Source organism: Oncorhynchus mykiss, chromosome 3 (assembly GCF_057628025.1).
Source record: "Oncorhynchus mykiss isolate SJ-2025 chromosome 3, ASM5762802v1, whole genome shotgun sequence".
NCBI classification, from domain to species: Eukaryota; Metazoa; Chordata; class Actinopteri; order Salmoniformes; family Salmonidae; genus Oncorhynchus; species Oncorhynchus mykiss.
The window spans coordinates 34,552,622-34,571,934 of NC_143024.1; the positions used below are offsets into that span (position 1 = coordinate 34,552,622).

The 19,313-nt window shown below is 47.1% G+C and overlaps 1 protein-coding gene across 2 annotated transcripts; it reads left to right on the plus strand.

Moving 5' to 3' along the window:
- Positions 1-809: 809 nt before the first annotated feature.
- smarcc1a (SWI/SNF related, matrix associated, actin dependent regulator of chromatin, subfamily c, member 1a) lies at positions 810-18,479 on the plus strand. 2 transcript variants are annotated; one of them, XM_036972422.2, is made up of 26 exons: positions 810-1,064; positions 2,680-2,799; positions 3,028-3,113; positions 3,338-3,512; positions 3,610-3,679; positions 4,058-4,127; positions 4,240-4,315; positions 4,448-4,573; positions 4,821-4,939; positions 5,087-5,217; positions 5,838-5,897; positions 6,032-6,069; positions 7,023-7,144; positions 7,257-7,328; positions 7,513-7,626; positions 7,793-7,946; positions 8,228-8,398; positions 8,499-8,757; positions 9,343-9,504; positions 10,904-10,959; positions 13,223-13,364; positions 13,472-13,644; positions 14,053-14,187; positions 16,013-16,280; positions 16,480-16,596; positions 16,695-18,479. In XM_036972422.2, the coding sequence occupies exons 1-26, from the start codon at positions 879-881 to the stop codon at positions 16,784-16,786; spliced, it is 3,294 nt and encodes a 1,097-aa protein (XP_036828317.1). In that variant the 5' UTR covers positions 810-878; the 3' UTR covers positions 16,787-18,479. The 2 variants fall into 2 exon arrangements, with proteins under 2 accessions (XP_036828317.1, XP_036828318.1); XM_036972423.2 differs by having other exon boundaries at positions 4,845-4,939.
- The last annotated feature ends 834 nt before the right edge of the window (positions 18,480-19,313 follow it).

Consider the following 19,313-nt stretch of genomic DNA (forward strand, 5'->3'; position numbering starts at 1 on the left):
CAGCACATTCTCACATAAAAACAAAAGTCATGAAGAATATTAACAATTATAAAACTATGAATACCTTTCTATAATTTCTTTACAAGTAGACAATGCCAAAATAAATGCAAAACTGTTTCTGGATGCTCAACACAAAAAGCACAGTTAATGTTAATGTATTTTTTTGAGTTTCTTCAGGTAATGATTCGCATTCTGAAAGATACCTCTTTGACCTTTGACCAGGTAATTGTGTGGTAATAACGAGTCTTTTTTCCAACTGAAATTATTGACAAATGTATTCCAGTAAATTGTGACATAAGGAATGGATGCAATATCCATTTGAAATAAAGCACGTATAGATCTTTTGTTCTGAGGGAGCAAGGAGAAAAAATGTTTTCCTATTGGAGAGTCAACTGGATTAAGCAAGGGTAGGTCAAGAAGGTGAGGTCTGGTCTACACCTCTAAACAACATGAGAGTTCCAGATGGAATAGCATCAAAGACTATGGCGACCTCTCTAGATGTAACATGGATATTGTAACGAGATAAAAATGCATCATAATTGAGTAACATACTTTCTGCATTAAAAAGTTGACTCACCAGCAGGATATGATTATGAAACCAGTTCTTAAAAAATAAAGACTTGTTTCTATACAAAATATCCTTATTGTTCCAAATAGAATACCAATGCGGGAAAAATGATGTTTATATATTAACGGCCACGCTAAGAATACTTGTCTATGAAAAGCAGATCACCCATATGAACCCTCTTTATCGCGAGATTAAATAACTTTACGTTATTTACTAATATGCGCATGCGCACCCCCCCCCCCTCCCCGAAAACTCGCTTGGTGAGTGACGCGGTTGAGAAGCGAAATAGCAGCGGACAGGACAAGAAACAATGGCGACAGCGGCAACTGCAGCGGGTGGAACGGGTTCAGGGGGACCTGCAGCCGGCCCTGTGGGCGTTGGTACTGCGGTGGGCCGTAAGAAAGATGGAGGTCCTTCGTCGAAATACTGGGAGAGCGTAGAAACGGTCTCTCAGATCGATTCGGTGCGCCAATGGATCGGGAAACACTACAAAAAGGTTAGCGAGCGGTGGTTTTAACCTCCATTGATTTCCAACGTTAAGGCACGCGTCTCTAACACAATGGAAGTGCTATCTAGATATCTCAATATATCGCTCCTATTAAGTACTTGTGGCAAACTAGATATTACTAGATAGCTAGCTTCATGCATCTAAAGATATCCATCACAACATTACCCAACAACATAAACATTACATGTCAAGCGATAGTTAGGCTAGCTAACATTAGCTGCTAACTGAATAGCTATCGTACCGGCCGTTTGATTTGTTGCACGGCCAACACTAGCTGAAGAGTTGTCTGTTTGTGTAACCTACCAATCTAGGGTAGCAAGGTAGCTAACATAATTACTCCTGTTTTCATCTGACTCTATCTGAGCGTAGCTGGCTATCTAACGTAACGAAAACTAGTTTAAGAAGGTAAGATAACTAGTTAGTTAACATGTCTTGAAACGGTATCATTGATGTAAACATTGTTGCGGTGAACAGGTGTTGTACCGAACATCTCCCCCTTCTAATTTCCTTAATTTTGTGGCTAGAGTCAAATACTTTCTATATAACACACTTCGTAAGGATAGGCAACCGTAATGTATGTATGTGTGTTATATTAAACATAGAGGGAGTAAAATGTTGGCAAGCAATAGATTATTTCTGAGCAACTATAGCTGAATTATTATCCTTACACTTTCAAAAATACTAGTCAAAGACATGGGAGGGGTGACGAATTTTGGCAACGAGATTTATTTATAGACTAATACAAATCAGTAGCGGATGTAGGTACGGGCGGCATGGGGGGCGGTCGGCCGCTGAAGGGGGGGTTCGCTCAGGGCGCCATACAAGCTAGAACCGCTTCATATACTTGAAGCAAATAGCAAAACCGAAAACTGCAGACAAAAATGCTTCATGCTACTAAGATGAGTGAAGTGCAGAAATCTCAACTAGCAACCAAGTCTCCGCAATGAACGCTAAGGGGGGAGAATTCTGGCAGGGGGAGATTTTCGGCACAATGCTGGCAAGGCACGGTACTTGATGTAATTAACAACATTAGTTAGCTACAGTAACGTTTGATAACATTGTGATTGACCAGAGAATAGCAGACAGGTCGATTGGTCCATTGATGACTTACATTTATGTCTAAGTAATTAGCTGAATCGTCTTGATGGGAAACCTCAATAACCTCGTACTGAACTACTTTGCACTGGAGACAAAATGTTCCACACACAACCAAGCAATGGCTGCCTTTGCTGACTGCAGCAAAACATCTCAGCATGGATGTGGATTTCCCAAAACGGTTGAAAAGAAGTAGCTAACTACTGTAAACTATTTTCTACTGTATTTATTTTCTTGAAACTAGGGAGCCACTCTTTTCAGTGACCAGGGAAGGGGCCTCACTGAAAGAAAAAGTGATGTCATATCTCCCCACATTTACCTTAAGGCTGCTGTTTTGCTCTTATAGTATGAGCTATCTACTCATGAGATCTTATGTGTGCCTGCATTGGCCATGTGTTTGTCTGACCAATGTAGCCTAACACTTCTGTGGTCTCACAATATTCAATCCCTCCTTTGTCACACATGAGTGTGCCGCCCTGACTAACACAGTGGCCTTGTGGTGTCTCAGTATGTACAGGCAGACTCTCCCTCCAATAAGTCCCTGGCAGGGCTGGTGGTGCAGCTGCTTCAGTTCCAGGAAGATGCTTTCGGACGGAGGGTCAACAACCCTGCCCTCACCAAGTTACCTGTGAGTATCTCCTCCACACACATCTTTACACCTGACCAGGTCGGGACAGGGACGGGACCTACACACACAGTGATATTTTTGGGGCAAGGGAAGAGTGGGCTGTAGAGTGTTTTAGGGCTTCCCAATCACTTCTGCACATTTTGTGTCACAGTAGTTTGCCATGTCTTTATTTATCTGAGCTAGCTTGCGTGAATGTCCCTCGCCTTTTCTTCTGTATTGCCTCATCAGACCAAGAGCTTCCTGGACTTCAAGGCAGGGGGTGCTCTGTGTCATATCCTGGGCTCAACCTACAAGTTCAAGAGCGAGCAGGGCTGGTGAGTAGGGTCTTGATTTGAATACTTTTAAAAAAAATGCATCATTCCCACCTTGGACTAATCACCGATATGATTTGTAGAAAGGATAGTTGAAATGTTCTTTCTCCTATGGAATCACCGTAGAAGGTAGTGGTTGCTCCAATAGAGGGAGGGGGAAAAAGATGCCCTGTGGAGTTGAGACTGTACCTAACAACAACAATGTTCTATCCCTCCTATCTGTGCAGGCGTAGGTTTGACCTGCAGAACCCCTCCAGGATGGACAGGAATGTGGAGATGTTCTTGAATGTAGAGAAGACCCTGGTTCAGAATAACTGCCTGACTCGACCAACCGTGTTCCTGGTGCCTGACATGGAGCAGAAGCAGGCCAATAAGCTGAAGGACATCATCAAAAGACACCAGGTAAGACACGCCCACCCAAATCCTACCAACCAATTGTTTCACCACTCACCAGAAATTCAAATGGCATCATAAAGCTACTCTCCTTCCTTTCCTTTAGGGCTCCATCACTGAGGACAAGTCTAAGGCCACCCATCATATCTATCCCTCTCTAACCCAGCAGGAGGATGGTAAGTGATGTGCTCTGCTGAGAAAGGAAATAAAGCTCCCCCTTGCAATGTATATATCATATACTTTGTTCCATGAGGCTCAGTTGGTAGAGCGTCTGCTAAATTGATGAAATGTAAAAAAATATATATATATATTTATATAAAATATTTTATCAAATATTTTTTATATACTAAATTCTGGTGTAGTCTGGATTGTGCTGTATTCTTTGAATCTAATTCCTTGTGGTCACCTTACAGAGGCTTACTCTACTCTCATATCACATTTCAAAGAAAGTTAAATGTGTGTATACAGTAATATACTATTATTAATACAGTAGTCTGTATTACTCGAGTATGTGTGTGTATACGCTGATAAAAAAGTGTGTGTGTGTCTTGCAGAGGAGTGGCTGCGTCCGGTCATGCGTAAGGACAAGCAGGTGCTGGTGCACTGGGGCATGTACCCAGACAGGTGAGAGACTGGCACTGTTAGACTACAGCTTTGCTGGTCCACTCTGCCCTCTTACACGTCCACCCACTGTGACCTGTTACTGACCTTTAACCCCTTTTCTCTGTGTGGTCAGTTATGACACCTGGGTGTCCACCAGTGACGTGGAGGGGGATGTGGAGGACCCACCCACCTCTGAGAAGCCCTGGAAGGTGAGGATGGAGCATCCAGTCATGTTAATGTTTTATATAGGCCAAATCAACCTCCGCTACCAGCCTGAAAAGTACTGAAAAGTATCCCTTGAGTAGTGGATTGACTGCTCTCTCCCTCTCCTCCTCTCCCAGGTGCATGCCAAGTGGGTCCTGGACACCGATGCCTTCAACGAGTGGATGAATGAGGAAGACTATGAGGTGGACGAGAACAAGAAGACTGTGAGCTTCCGCCAGAGGATCTTCCCAAAGGAGGAGGAGGTAGGCCAAACTCTGGGGTGTGTGTTATGGATTCTTAGGAAGTGTGTGTTTAAGTGAGTTGCTGCACTCTGTGGATTGTTGTCTTGTTTGTCTGTGTCGTGTCACCCGTCCTTTCAAACTCTTCCTTCCTCTCCTCACCACCACATCCTCCCTCTTATCCTCCTCCCCCGCTCCCCTCTGTGTGAGACTGTTCCATCCTCTCATTCTCTCTCTCTCTCATCTGGCCATCCCTCGTGGTTCTGATCAGTCTTCCCGTACACCCGATCGCAAGGAGCGCAAGGCCAACGCCGCCGGGAAGAAGAGGAGGCGCTCGCCATCTCCCCCGACCACCCCAGCCGAGTCCCGCAAGAAGGGTGGCAAGAAGGGGTGAGTCCCCCTATAGCCACAGATCTATGACCAGCTTAACCTTCCCAAATCCTAACCTTAGTCATTAGGGAGAAAAACATTAAACTGACCATGGATCTGTGTCTTGGGAAAACTCCACCGACCCATGACCTCTTCTCCTGTCCCCAGGAACCCTGGGTCTCACTGGAAGCGTCGTGGCCACCGTGGCGAGGACGAGGAGGAGGAAGAGGACCTGACCAAGGACATGGAGGACCCCTCGCCTGTTCCCAGCATGGAGGAGGTCACTTTGCCCAAGAACGGTCAGTTGATTGTCCAACTCGTCCCTCTCATTGTCTCCCCCTCCCACATCTGCTCTCCTCGCTCTTGATCCTTCACTCTGTCTTCTTTCTCACCCCTACCTCTCCTCCTCCTCGTGGTCCCCTCCTCTCTTCTCCTTCATTGGCTCAGTCACTCTAAATCACATGTTGTAAGTCTCCCATTCTCTCTCTCATGGTCATGTTTCTTTCTCTCAATGCATCAATCTTATGCTTGTCACCATGTTGACTTGCAGTTTATTCATCTCTGTAGTAACTGCAGTTTTTTCCTCTGAATGAGTTATTTTCTAACTGTGCGCTCTGTCCTTGCCAAGATGGCATGGAATTGCCTGGGGGGACTTTCTTCAGTGGTGCATTGAATGGAGTGCTATTCCAGCTGAACGTGCTCTAAGCCAAACGCACTTAACTAAAAATTGCCTTTTTGACCCAGTCCCATCTGCAATGTCCCACTTCTGCAAACCCCTCCCCCTCTGTATCTATTTCCGTGGTTGCTTTTGAAAAGAGAGCTTACAAGAGAAAAGAGAGCCAATAGCCTCTGTCAGTGCATTTCACCCCTACTATACTCTGGCTATTCTTCAGCCTTTTTTCCCCTTCTCTGTCCTCAGTGAACTCTAAGAAAGACAGCGAGAACACCCCAGTGAAGGGAGGGGCAGTGGCTGATTTGGGTGAGTGTGTATGTGTAGAACTATTTCAGTGTTTTTAAGTATCTGCCTGTCCCAGTACTAAACAGTCAATCACCGAGATGTATTGTGTCAAGCAATGGATAGAGTGACGTCCTAATGCCCTCTCGGTCTTCTAGATGATCTGGAGGATGACTCTGTGGTCTCTGGAGGCAAGGTAACACCAGCTTTTCCTGAAAAACCTTTAATGATTGCCTCTCAATGCTGTCTCTTCTCCATCTTCATCGTAAACCTTTCCCTATTCACCCACAACTATAGTTGTCATTGATAGATCCACGGTCAGATTATCCTAACCCCCACTTCTTAGCAAATCCAGAAGGGAGATGGAAAAAATCTCACCTGGTTTCTGTTTTAGAGGCAATGTCTACCCATTTGTAGATTTGGGCCCGGTTTCCCGATAGCGATGGAACTTAGGCCTACGGCTGTTTTTAACCATGCATATTTCCTACAACTGCCGAAGGCGTAACATGCATTTCCAAAAACACCACGCTGAGAGAACGTTGGAACATGTCCATACTGATAGGATCGAAAGAGAGTGCTGGTCTCAAGCTTTCTCCATTCAAATATTTTCTTAAAATTATAATTATTTCACAATACTGATGACTGATCAGCTCCTATTACCACCTACGGCCTATTACCACCTACAATAGGCTACACATCATGAAATATATTGAGACAAATTAGACAGTAGCCTACAATTAGCAAAGATATTGGCAACTTTTGTATTTGTAGTCAACTTTGTTCTGATGTTATCAGCAGTCACTTACTGATAAACCATGTGATTCTATGTTTAGTGGAGGTCTACTGTGTATCAAGTGACGCGGGAGGGCAAAAAAGCAGCTAACAATGCACTTAGCTGTTCTACGAGTGGTTTGAGGCATGCGTTAGATTACGAGCATTTTCCAGTGCAGCGCTAACTCATTCAGATCCAGTTTTTCGCCATTTGGTGTGGGATTATTCCTGATTTAATCTGGAAATCCTGCTTTTCTAATATTTTATCCTCCGTTCATATATAATAGAAACTGACCAAGCAAGCACGAGCCAAAATTCTGCTCTCCTTTCTTGCCTATGTTGATCTGATCCAATCCGTGTGACTGTCTCCCCCTGCAGGAGGAGGAGGAGCAGGGCAAGGCCGAGGTCAACCGCCTCATCGACTCCAGCGAGGACAATGTGACCGAGCAGACCCACCACATCATCATTCCCAGCTACGCCGCCTGGTTCGACTACAACTGGTGAGGATGGCCCCACTGTTCTTAGTGTGTGGGGGGTGTAGCATGGGGGTGTTGGGCTGTATTTTATGTTTGTGTTTTGAGTTTACCCCCCCCCGCCCCCCTTCTCTTTCAGTATCCACGAGATTGAGAGGCGTGCACTGCCAGAGTTCTTCAATGGCAAGAACAAGTCCAAGTCCCCAGAAATGTGAGTCGGTGGAGAATACTGCCCAACACATCAACTCACTCAACCCATTAAAGAACTGCAGACGCACGCTTTCACTAAGAATCTTTCATTGTACAAACACACATCCATTGCTGTCTAACACATGACGTCCTTATTTGTTCAGACCCTTCTGTGTTTTTTTGTAAAATGTGTTTGTCCCCGTCAGATACCTGGCCTACCGTAACTTCATGATCGACACGTACCGGCTCAACCCCCAGGAGTACCTGACCTCCACCTCCTGCCGCAGGAACCTGACGGGAGACGTGTGTGCCGTCATGAGGTGAAGGGTCAAGGGGTTACCGTGAAATGGATTCCCTAGGGCAAAAGTTAGGACATTGTTCATCAGGGCGCACCGTATGCAAGACACTTTGTAATATGTGTTGTTTTTTTATAGGACACGTTTAGGTTGTCCCTTACTGTTCCAGTTCGTTTTTTCTTTCTACTAGGGTCCATGCGTTCCTGGAGCAGTGGGGGCTGGTGAACTACCAGGTGGATGCTGAGAGCCGCCCCCTCCCCATGGGCCCCCCGCCCACCCCCCACTTCAACGTGCTGGCTGACACCCCCTCTGGCCTGACGCCAATGCACCACCGCCCCCCACAGGTTAGATAGACAACTACATGGAGCTATGGTCATATTTCTTTCATCTATCCAGTTCTTTCAGGTCGTTGGATACTGAGGGAGTAGGGGCTAGGGGAAGGGTCTTTAAACTCAAGCAAGTTAGTGCCGATAGCGAATTATATACACATACAGGCGTTGTGTGTCTGTAACCGTTGAGTTTGATTATTTAATCGGTCATAAATGTTGTGAAAGTATTCACTGCATCCTCTGACCACAGTGTGATTCCTTTCAACCTCCCCCTGTCTCTCCGTCCATTCTTCTAGATCCCCTCTGGCCAGCAGATGCTCAACTTCCCAGAGAAGGGCAAAGACAAGCCCTCTGACATGCAGAACTTTGGCCTGCGTAATGACCTCTACTCCAAGAAGAACCCCAAGAGTAAAGGAACCAGCGGTGGGCGGGAGTGGACCGAGCAGGAGACTCTGCTCCTATTGGAGGTACATCAGTCACAACAGACCAGCTGACCAATCACACACACAATCTAAAACTTACCAGCCTATCAGAACCCTTCTCATTCCTCTATCACCTCCCTACCAGGCTCTGGAGATGTACAAGGACGACTGGAACAAGGTGTCGGAGCACGTGGGCTCGCGCACCCAGGACGAGTGTATCCTGCACTTCCTGCGTCTGCCCATCGAGGACCCCTACCTGGAGAACTCTGAGTCGTCCCTGGGCCCCCTGGCCTACCAGCCCGTACCCTTCAGCCAGTCAGGCAACCCTGTCATGAGCACCGTGGCCTTCCTGGCCTCCGTGGTGGACCCCCGTGTGGCCTCCGCCGCCGCCAAGGCAGCCCTGGGTACGTGTTGTGGGGACTGGGTACGTGTTGCGGGGACTGGGTACGTGTTGCGGGGACTGGTTGCGGGGACTGGGTGCGTGTTGCGGGGACTGGGTGCGTGTTGCGGGGACTGGGTGCGTGTTGCGGGGACTGGGTGCGTGTTGCGGGGACTGGGTGCGTGTTGCGGGGACTGGGTGCGTGTTGCGGGGACTGGGTGCGTGTTGCGGGGACTGGGTGCGTGTTGCGGGGACTGGGTGCGTGTTGCGGGGACTGGGTGCGTGTTGCGGGGACTGGGTGCGTGTTGCGGGGACTGGGTACGTGTTGCGGGGACTGGGTACGTGTTGCGGGGACTGGGTACGTGTTGCGGGGACTGGGTACGTGTTGCGGGGACTGGGTACGTGTTGCGGGGACTGGGTACGTGTTGCGGGGACTGGGTACGTGGGTCATTTGCAAGGGTGTTTTATCACAATGGGTTTATTCACAATATAAAATGTTTTTAATTTGTATGTAATATCACTTTGCATGTAGTGTGTCGTAATGACATGGTTGTGCGTGTAATATCGCTGTGTGTGTGTAGCTAACTACAGTGTCTCCCTCTCTCTCCAGAGGAGTTTAGCCGTGTGCGTGAGGAGGTGCCAGCAGAGCTGGTGGAGGCCCATGTGAAGAAGGTGCAGGAGGCGGCCCGCAGCACGGGCAAGGTAGACCCCGCCTATGGCCTGGAGAGCAGCGGCATCGCAGGAACCGCCCCCGAGGAGCCCGAGAAGACCGGTAACACACACACTCGGAGCAGAACACATGCATTCAGATACACAGTCACACAGTCGCACATTTGCAAAGATAAAAAATAGTATTGTGCGTACACAAACATAAAAACGATCACACGGTATACAACATTGATCGGGGGGGAGAACAATAGTAATCTATTGGGATATCGTTTTTCGTACCGTTTTGTCAATATCAGTATATTATTTTTGCGCTAGTTGGTTGTACCTGCACCAAAACTCCAGTATTTTTCCTTCATAGCTCGTTCTCCATCTTTTTAAATAAGGAGCCAATTTGATATCAATCAAGTTTATTTCAATGACTGATCAAGATTCTTTTTCATGGCTCTCTTGTCTCTCTGCAGAAGACCTCTGGTGAGCAATTTGTTTGGAACAGCGAATCTCAATAAAGTCACAGTATCGAATAGCAATACCTATAGAATCGTGTAAACACACAGGCCTTCATATAAACACACAAAAGCATTCTCTCATCACATACATCCAACATACTGATGCATGCAATACTCACTCACACAAAATACCCACCCATATACATCCCCCCACATTTAGACGGAGTACTGAGTGTTACCAGTGGAGGGCAGCAAATGGCCAAGACACAGACAGACCACAGCTAACAGGTTAGGACGAGGCTGCTCGTAGCCAGCTGTTCGCAGGTCACCTAGACCTTACCTCCTGTGCGTGTGTGTGCTCGCGTGGGTAAAGCCATTCTCACCAATACATTTTGAGGTGCCAGTTGAAATCAGGATGGCCAGTGGGGGGCGACGTAGATGTTTCAGGTTTCTTCAGAGTGTGTTATGTCTGTGTCCGGCTGTCGTGGTAACCAGTGGATTAGAACAGCAGATGGGGCGTGGGGGAAGGGGTTGAAACTGGGTCAACACACTATGCCACGGCCTCAATGCCTGGTACACACACAGCAATCGCTCAATCAGCAATTACACATGAATAAATGCATGTAACACATACACGCATCAACAACCAATAAATGGCCTAAATGCATTCAATACCCTCCCCAAAGCAGTCTACCATCTCTCATACAGGTCAATACTCGCATAGTAAAAAATGCGTCCAAATGCACATGCGGACATGTTTTTTTTTTTTAAAACACACACATTCAAGCACTCTCACTCGGCATCGACTCGCTCACTTTCTCCCACATTTGCACATGCGCTCGCTCGCACACACACATACTGTCATTCCTAACCACAGTAATGTCTTAATCATGGTGAGGTTCAACTTAGGATGCGTCATCTGTTTGTGATCATTTTCTCTGAGAGACGTCTTGTTCTTTGTCTAGCCCTCTTCTCAAAGCCCCCCCCCCTCTCTCTCTCTCTCTCTCTCTCTCTCTGTCTCTCGCTCTGTCTCTCTGTCTCTGTCTGTCACTGTAGAGCCAGCAGAAACAGAGAAGATGGACACAGACTCCGACTCCCAGCAGCCTGACAAGGTGAGACGGCCCAGGGGTGAGAGGTCTTTAGTTTATTAATTCAACCATTTAAAACAAAACAGCACACATAAAACTTGAAAAAGCCATACATGCACATGAGTTAAATCGTGGAGGATAACATACAATAAAGTCTGGGACTTATTTCCATTGTTAAATCGTGGAGGATAACACACAAAGTCTGGGACTTATTTCCATTGTTAAATCGTGGAGGATAACACAAAGTCTGGGACTTATTTACATTGTGATCCTCTTGAAACAAGATGGCAAGGCAAGATCGAACACGGTTGAACACAGTATGACAGCGAGATAATGTAACAAAGAAGAACAACATCTCATTGCAGTTACGTCGTAGGGGACATTCATATGTGCACAGAAGACATCAAACCGTTTTTAACTTTATTTTTAAAGCTGGCAGTCGTACAGTCTGCCCCTCCATTTACTACTCTCCGTCTTTCGCTTACTCTATTCTCTCCATCCATCCTATTTCTCTGTGTTTAGGATGGCCACGGGGCAAATGTAACGCCACAGATAACGTTAGCAGGAGTTAGCCATGCGTGGTTGACCACTGTAGAGGTTGAAATCTTCATTAACCTTCACTAGCCATCGCCGATGCACGCCGGTTCTTGTCCCGATGGCTTTACTGCAGGTTTTTTGAAATGCAGAGCATTAGCTTTTGACCCTTGTTGGGTTTTGTATATTTTCTCCTTTGCTCTCAAGGACCTGTCTAGCTATAATCTTCAGTTGGGTGTTTCTCAGTTCTGACCTGCATATACAGTGTATTCAGAACGCTTGACCTTTTCCCCGTTTTGTTACGTTACAGCCTTATAATTGATTAAATTGCCCCGCCCCCCCCTTATCCACACACACCCATAATGACAAAGCAAAAACAAGTTTTTAGAATTTTTCCAAATGTATTAAAAAAATATATGATAAATTAGCACATTTACATAAGTATTCAGACCCTTTACTCAATACTTTAAAGCACCTTTGGCAGTGATTACAGCCTTCAGTCTTCTTGGGTATGTCGCTACAAGCTTGGTACACCTGTATTTGGGGAGTTCCTGCAGATCCTCTCAAGCGCTGTCAGGTTGGATGGGGAGCTTCGCTGCACAGCTATTTTCAGGTCTCTCCAGAGATGTTTGATCGGGTTCAAGTCTGGGCTCTGGCTGGGCCCCTCAAGGATGTTCAGAGACTTGTGCCGAAGCCACTCCTGTGTTGTCTTGGCGGTGTGCTTAGGGTCATTGTCCTGTTGGAAGGTGATTCTTCACCCCAGTCTGAGCTCCTGAGCACTCTAGAGCAGGATTTCACCAAGGATCTCTCTGTACCCTGCACCGTTCATCTTTGCCTCGATCCTGACTAGTCTCCCTCGCCTTGCCGCTGAAAACCATCCCCACAGCATGACGCTACCACCACCATGCTTCACCGTAGGGATGATGCCAGGTTTCCTCCAGACGTGATGCTTGGCATTCAGGCCAAAGAGTTCAATCTTGGTTTCATCAGACCAGAGAATCTTGTTTCTCATGGTCTGAGAGTCTTTAGTTGCCTTTTGTCAAACTCCAAGCGGGATGATTTGGTGGAGTGCTGCCAAAATGGTTGTCCTTCTGGAATGCTAGAGCTCTGTCAGTGACCATCTGGTTCTTGGTCACCTCCCTGACCAAGGCCCTTCTCCCCCGATTGCTCAGTTTGGCCAGGCGTCCAGCTCTAGGAAGAGACTTGGTGGTTCCAAACTTCTTCCATTTAAGAACGATGGAGGCCACTGTGACCTTGGGGACCTTCAATGCTGCAGCATTTTTTTGGTACCTCGACAAAATCCTGTCTCGGAGCTCTACGGACAATTCCTTCGACCTCATTGCTTGGTTTTTTCTCTGACATGCACTGTCAACTGTGGGACCTTTTTATATAGACAGGTGTGTGCCTTTCCAAATCTTGTTCAATCAATTTAATTTACTGCAGGTGGACTCCCAAGTTGTAGGAACATCTGAAGGATGGTCAATGGAAACAGGATGCACCGGAGCTCAATTTCGAGTCACATAGCAAAGGGTCTGAATACTTATGTAAATAAGCTATTTCTGTGTTATATTTTTTATAACATTTCTATAAACCTGTTTTTGCTTCGTCATAATGGGGTATTGTGTGTAGATTGCTGAGGATGTTTGTAACATATCACAATGTGGAGAAAGTGAAGGGGTCTGAATACTTTCCGTAGGCTCTGCAAATATAATCAGCTGTAACGCCACAGTCTTATCTGTCTCTGTTGTCTCAGGCTGAGTCTAAGGACGAGGCAGAGAAGCCCAGTGAGTCTGCTGAGAAGCTGGCTGAGGGAGAGAAGGTGAAGAGCGAGATGGCCGAGCCGTCGGAGCGGGAGGAGGGGGAGAGTGAGGGAGGAGAGGGCAAGGCTACAGCAGGTAGAGTAGATGGCTATTCTATTCCGCTTCGATTGAATCATCCATTTTTGGGGGAGGATCGTAGAAGTCCAGCATTGACTTGAATGATGTTTATGCAATGTTTTCAGACAAAGACAAGGAGGAGGCCATGGAGATCTCGGAGGAGGACAAGGAGAAGGAGGAGCAGGGAACGATGGAAGAGGAGGAAGAGGAGAGGAAGAAGCTAGAGCCGGACGGAGGGGAGGGTAACATTGCCACTGCTGCCGCTGCTGCCCTCGCCTCAGCTGCCACCAAGGCCAAGGTGAGCTTCTTCCAGAGGTCCAAGGGGATAGCACTTTGTATATCAAACCCTGAAACTACACCGCAAGCATAGCGCTAGCTTTCGGTATGTGCTGTTTTTGGTGTTTGAAACCAGAAGTAGCAAACGGAGGCAGAAATAAAAAGCGAGAGCCGACTTGTCAGTTGGGAAAAGTCAACGAAATGCTTGAAATAGACCTGAGGCCTTAACAGATGCTTCAGCAGCTCCAGCTCCGTTCACTCATGCTATGCTTGCGCTGCTGGTGTAGCATCTCATTGATTGGTGTGTCAGTTTTGCCCACGGCTCAAAAGTGCTTGCGCTAGCTACTCTTACGCTACCTGGCCAGTCTAGTTTGGCGAAGCTTTATATTTCGATTTCTGTTATCTCTTTCCTCTGTGTTTTTCCCTGTAGCACCTGGCGGCGGTGGAGGAGAGGAAGATCAAATCTCTGGTGGCTCTGCTGGTGGAGACTCAAATGAAGAAGCTGGAGATCAAGCTCAGACACTTTGAGGAGCTGGAAACCATCATGGACCGAGAGAAAGAGGCTGTAAGTAGCGTCGCCGAGGTGGATTGTGGGAAATGTAGTTCAGTGGGAGACTGCATGCGGGTTGAAGTCGCTTGTAGTTTCAGACCCCTTTGGGATGTGAAAGGATTGGATATGCATCTTGATTGTAGTGGTATCTAGGCTATATCCGTGTCAGTTGTCATCCATCCAGGTATTTCAGAGATGTGTGTGAGGGAGAGCCAACGGCAGATGGATAACTTGGAAGGACAGCGAGCTGGTTTTGGGAGTGGGCCTATATCTACAACATGAGCAGAGGAAGTGAAAAGTGTCAATATTAAACGTTTGCATTAATAATAGGTGGTAATTATGAGGGGTAGTTGCAGAGTGCACAGAGGATAGTCGAGTAAAAAGCATGCAAGCCCGTGAAGGGAAAGCACTGGGGGGGGGGGGGGGGGATCAGGCATCGTTGCTTTGTCCATTTGGTTACACATGGTTTAAGAGCAGTAAAATAAGATGGTCAACTAACTGCTGGGTAGACAGTGGAAAGTGTTTGTGTAAAACTGTAAAGCGTGGAGCTGCTGTGGACCGCAGCCCAGTTGAACAGCCTGATAAATAGTGCATGAAAAAGCCAGCCAGCCGTTACATAACCCTCTGGAACAGCACCCAGGCTGCCTCCCTCCTACCGTTACCACAGGCTGTAAACACTGGGTTACACACACACACTCTCATACACACACTGTCTCTGTCTTAAACACACACACACTAAATAAGGGCACTCCTCACTGTCTTACTACTCCACACTTTTCCACCACTACAAATGTACTTACCAGGGCACACACAGGGAATAGACTTCCTCTCCCTCACCTCCTTCCATTTCTTTCTCCACCTCTCTCCATCGCTGTGTTTCTGGTAATGGAATTCCCCCGTTGATTCCGTGTCAGAGAGAGTGTTAGTGGTTTATTGCATGCAATCAATCCCTTTATCGACATTTCCAGCCATTGCTCCCTCTCTCCTTCCTGCTTCGAGTGGTCCTGTTTCACTGCCCCCTCTCTTCCTCCCCAGTCTCATTCCATCGCTTTTCCTCTCTCCCCTTTGTCATAATGTCAGCTATTCGGATCAGCTTGTCTTTATAGCTTATACTTCGTTCTTTGATTTATCAATCCATGAAATGAAGCTGTTTCTGTATCACCCTGGTCATATACCACTGTTGACTTGATGTATCGCTCTCTCGCTCTGTGTTCAGTTAAATTAGCTTTATTGACATGATTATCTTTTCAAAGTGATACTATGAGTAATGGTCAAAATCAAATCAAATTTTATTTGTCGCATACACATGGTTAGCAGATGTTAATGCGAGTGTAGCGAAATGCTTGTGCTTCTAGTTCCGACAATGCAGTAATAACCAACAAGTAATCTAGCTAACAATTCCAAAACTACTGTCTTGTACACAGTGTGAGGGGATAAAGAATATGTACATAAAGATATATGAATGAGTGATGGTACAGAGCGGCATAGGCAAGATACAGTAGATGGTATTGAGTACAGTATATACATATGAGATGAGTATGTAAACAAAGTGGCATAGTTTAAAGTGGCTAGTGATACATGTATTACATAAAGATGCAGTAGATGATATAGAGTACAGTATATACGTATACATATGAGATGAATAATGTAGGGTATGTAAACATTATATTAGGTAGCATTGTTTAGTGGCTAGTGATATATATTTTACATTTCCCATCAATTCCCATTGTTAAAGTGGCTGGAGTTGAGTCAGTTGAGTCAACCTTATGTCCTTGTGGACAATGGGCTTTTGAGAATGCTAATCATGATTAATAGTATAAAATTATGACACCCCCTCCAGTTGGAGTTGCAGAGGCAGCAGCTGCTGACGGAGCGCCAGGCCTTCCACATGGAGCAGCTGAAGTATGCTGAGATGAAGGCCCGCCAGCAGATGGAGCAGCAGCAGGCCAGTGCAGCGGCCCAGGGCCCCGCACCCCACCATGGCCCCCCAGGGCCAGGCATGCACCACGGCCCCCCCCACCACGGACCCCCTCCCGCCATGCACTCTGGACACGGCCCCCCCGGCCCCGGGTTCCACCCCATGGGTCCCCACCACCCGCAACAGACAGGTAAGGACACACACACTGGAGCACAAAGACTCTCAGCAAAGAAGCACACAAAGACCCCAACAGTCCTGGAACTATATCCAAGGCAAGGGAATAACACCAAATATCAGCTAGGAAACATTGGCCTGTTTTCAAAAACATGTTCCAGCACACTGATTCTGTGATAGGCCAAGAATCTCACCAAGCCTCTCCTTCTGTTTAGGACCAATGGGAGGGCCCGGTCAGCCCATGCCAGGGCGCATGATGCCTGGTGGCCCCCCCGCTGGCAGCATGCCTCCCATGATGGGTCCCCGCCACCCTGGAGCCCCCAACGGCATGTGTGAGTACACTATCCGTATCCGCCTTCCAGATCCTACTCAGCCGGAAAGTGTGTGTTGGTGTGTCCCATTCTCAAACCAGTGTGTTCTCTGTCCTCAGACCCTGGCCCCTCGCCTGTACAGCCTGATGGTATGCCCCCAGCGTCTGTGGGACCTCAAGCGGCAGCCCCAGCACGAGTTGCTGACAACTAAGATCCCTGACCCCAAACACACACCAACACACACACACACCTCTTGTAAAACCTCAGCTCATTGATGGCCTTGCTACTGGCTGGGTGTTTTCTCAACTCCAAAAACTCTTCCTGGCTTACACACACACACACACACACCTCCCTCTCAGGGCACAGCGTCAAGGGGGTTGTGACTCTGGCCCTCCTAGTAAGAACACTGTTTTCTCCTCAGTCAGTCTGGTGTGGGGCAGATCAGATGGGCTCCTCCCAGTCATTTAAAATAATATATTGTGTTTGTTCTCTATTTAAAAGAATATGAAGCTAATATTTTGGGAGAAAATCGGAGAACTCCCACTTTTCCCTCTTCCTCTCACCTTTTCGAATGACACTAGTCTCTTCCTTTCCTTCAGCGCAACACCAACTCCCCCTCTCTTCCTCCCCCTCCCTCGCGTCTTCCTCCCCCTCCCTCGCGTCTTCCTCCCTCTCCCTCGCGTCCTCCTCCCTCTCCCTTGCGTCCTCCTCCCTCTCCCTCGCGTCCTCCTCCCTCTCCCTCGCGTCCTCCTCCCTCTCCCTCGCGTCCTCCTCCCTCTCCCTCGCGTCCTCCTCCCTCTCCCTCGCGTCCTCCTCCCTCTCCCTCGCGTCCTCCTCCCTCTCCCTCGCGTCTTCCCCCCTCCCTCGCGTCTTCCCCCCCAACACAACACCAGGGGAGCTAGTTGATCATTTAGGGATGTGTGTTGTGTACTGTAATGAATGATATCATGAGGGTTTCCTTCGACACACACAGAGGGGACCAGTAACCCTCCCCTCACACACACTCTTCTTACTGAGAATCTACCTCTCCACTTTGCTCTTCTGAAACTTAAACACTGTAGTCCAAAGTGTGTGTTCAGTTGTTTGTTGTTGGCGTGTCAGTAGAGCAGAATGTGCGTTCAGCAGAGACGGGTGTTTGATGACTGTCTGCTGAGCTACTCTGCCCCCCCCTCATCACCCATAGCCCCCACCAGCCAGGCATAGAACTACTACTCACACACTTCGCTGAACCCTGCTCTAGTACCCTGGGGGCTGTTCACACACAGGCCGAATATCCCACTGACCTTCATCCATCCTTTTAGTGAGCTAGGTATGGTGATATAGTTGTAGTTAAAAACCATGTGCTCTTCCTCAGTGGTGGAGTGGGCTTCTAGCTTTTCTGGTGCTGATAATGTAGCTGCTACTGCTACCTAGCGCTACCTCTCTTCATCCATCTCCATTCATTTCAACACCCCTCTACACCTTTCTGCTACCTCTGCCTCCTCCCCTTCTTTGTCTGTCTGCTACCTCTCTAGAACTGCTCTTGCTCTCTGCTAGCTACCTCTGCTCTACGCACCCCTCTGCTACCTCTAGTACCCCTCTCTCATTCGCTGCCCACGTGACTGCTGCGTTACTGTTACCCCCCCTCAGGTAGAATATCACACACGCATACACACACACAGCATCTCTCTCACGCTCACACACTTCCTCATTCAAGGTCTTTCCAGTCTGTTATATCACAAATGATGAGAACCCCCTTACATCTTGTATCTTTTTTCAGTTTTATGGTCATGTATTTTTAAGAATGAACTTTGTGTAGATTGAGTTATCTTTGTTCTTGGAAGTTTGTAGCATTTTTTGTTTGTTTATTCAGGTCTGTTGGTACTTGGACCTGGACAATGTCTAATAAATTGTTTTTGTATGAAGTGATGTCTGATATTTTCAGTAGTTAATTTATTTTGAACTAAATGTTGGATTTCGTGCTTACTCGTTCGGTTTTTATAGATATTGTATTCAGGGAGTGTAAAATATCTAGAGCACGACGAAATGCTCACATTATCCTAGGAAATAGTTACGAATATTCTCTTTCCTATCTTTTTCTATACATATTTCGGGGTAATAATTTTATGGTTGCAAAAAATAACTAAAGCCATATTTCATTTTGTCTGGTGAGGATTCTAGGACAAAGGCAAGGTGCTACAGGGGAGAGATGGCTCTTTGTGTAGTTGTTTTGCTGCTTAGGCTCTTATGCAGCAGCTGCAAATGCATATGAGGAAAAATTATAACGGCGTCTATTCATCCTGGTGTCATTTAAGCCCTAATCCCAGGCAGCCAGCACTGTAATCTGGCGAGAGGGGGGGGGGCTTTCTCTGCCCATGGAGATTGGCCAGGAGGATGTTATTGAGAGGGATGAGGGACGATTATGTCTTGGGTTGGGAGGGGTGTTTTTATTTTTATCTGAGCAGCCGTAGAGGAGGGAAACAGTGATCACGCAGTACAGATACAGTAATGACAAAGCATCACCCTTTAGAACAGTTAGACAACCCTGGTCCTGGAGGGTCACAAGCACCTCATGTTTTTGATTTAACTGACCTGGAAGACCAGGTGTGTTGAATTTAGGCAATCACTGAACTGATCAATCAGCTCAGATGGTCAGGTGTGGTGCCTGAAAGAGAACAGGGTTGCATACCCCTACTCTGTACGATCTACTTCTCTTCACATAAACAGGCTCAATGTTTTGAACAGCTCCTCTCCAGACC

Excerpts from the sequence above, each read along its gene's own strand:
- smarcc1a (XM_036972422.2), top strand. The coding sequence starts at position 879 with ATGGCGACAGCGGCAACTGCAGCGGGTGGAACGGGTTCAGGGGGACCT. Across the intron at positions 3,680-4,057 it reads TCTAACCCAGCAGGAGGATG|AGGAGTGGCTGCGTCCGGTC; the intron begins GTAAGTGATGTG and ends TGTGTCTTGCAG. Across the intron at positions 16,281-16,479 it reads CCACCACCCGCAACAGACAG|GACCAATGGGAGGGCCCGGT; the intron begins GTAAGGACACAC and ends CCTTCTGTTTAG.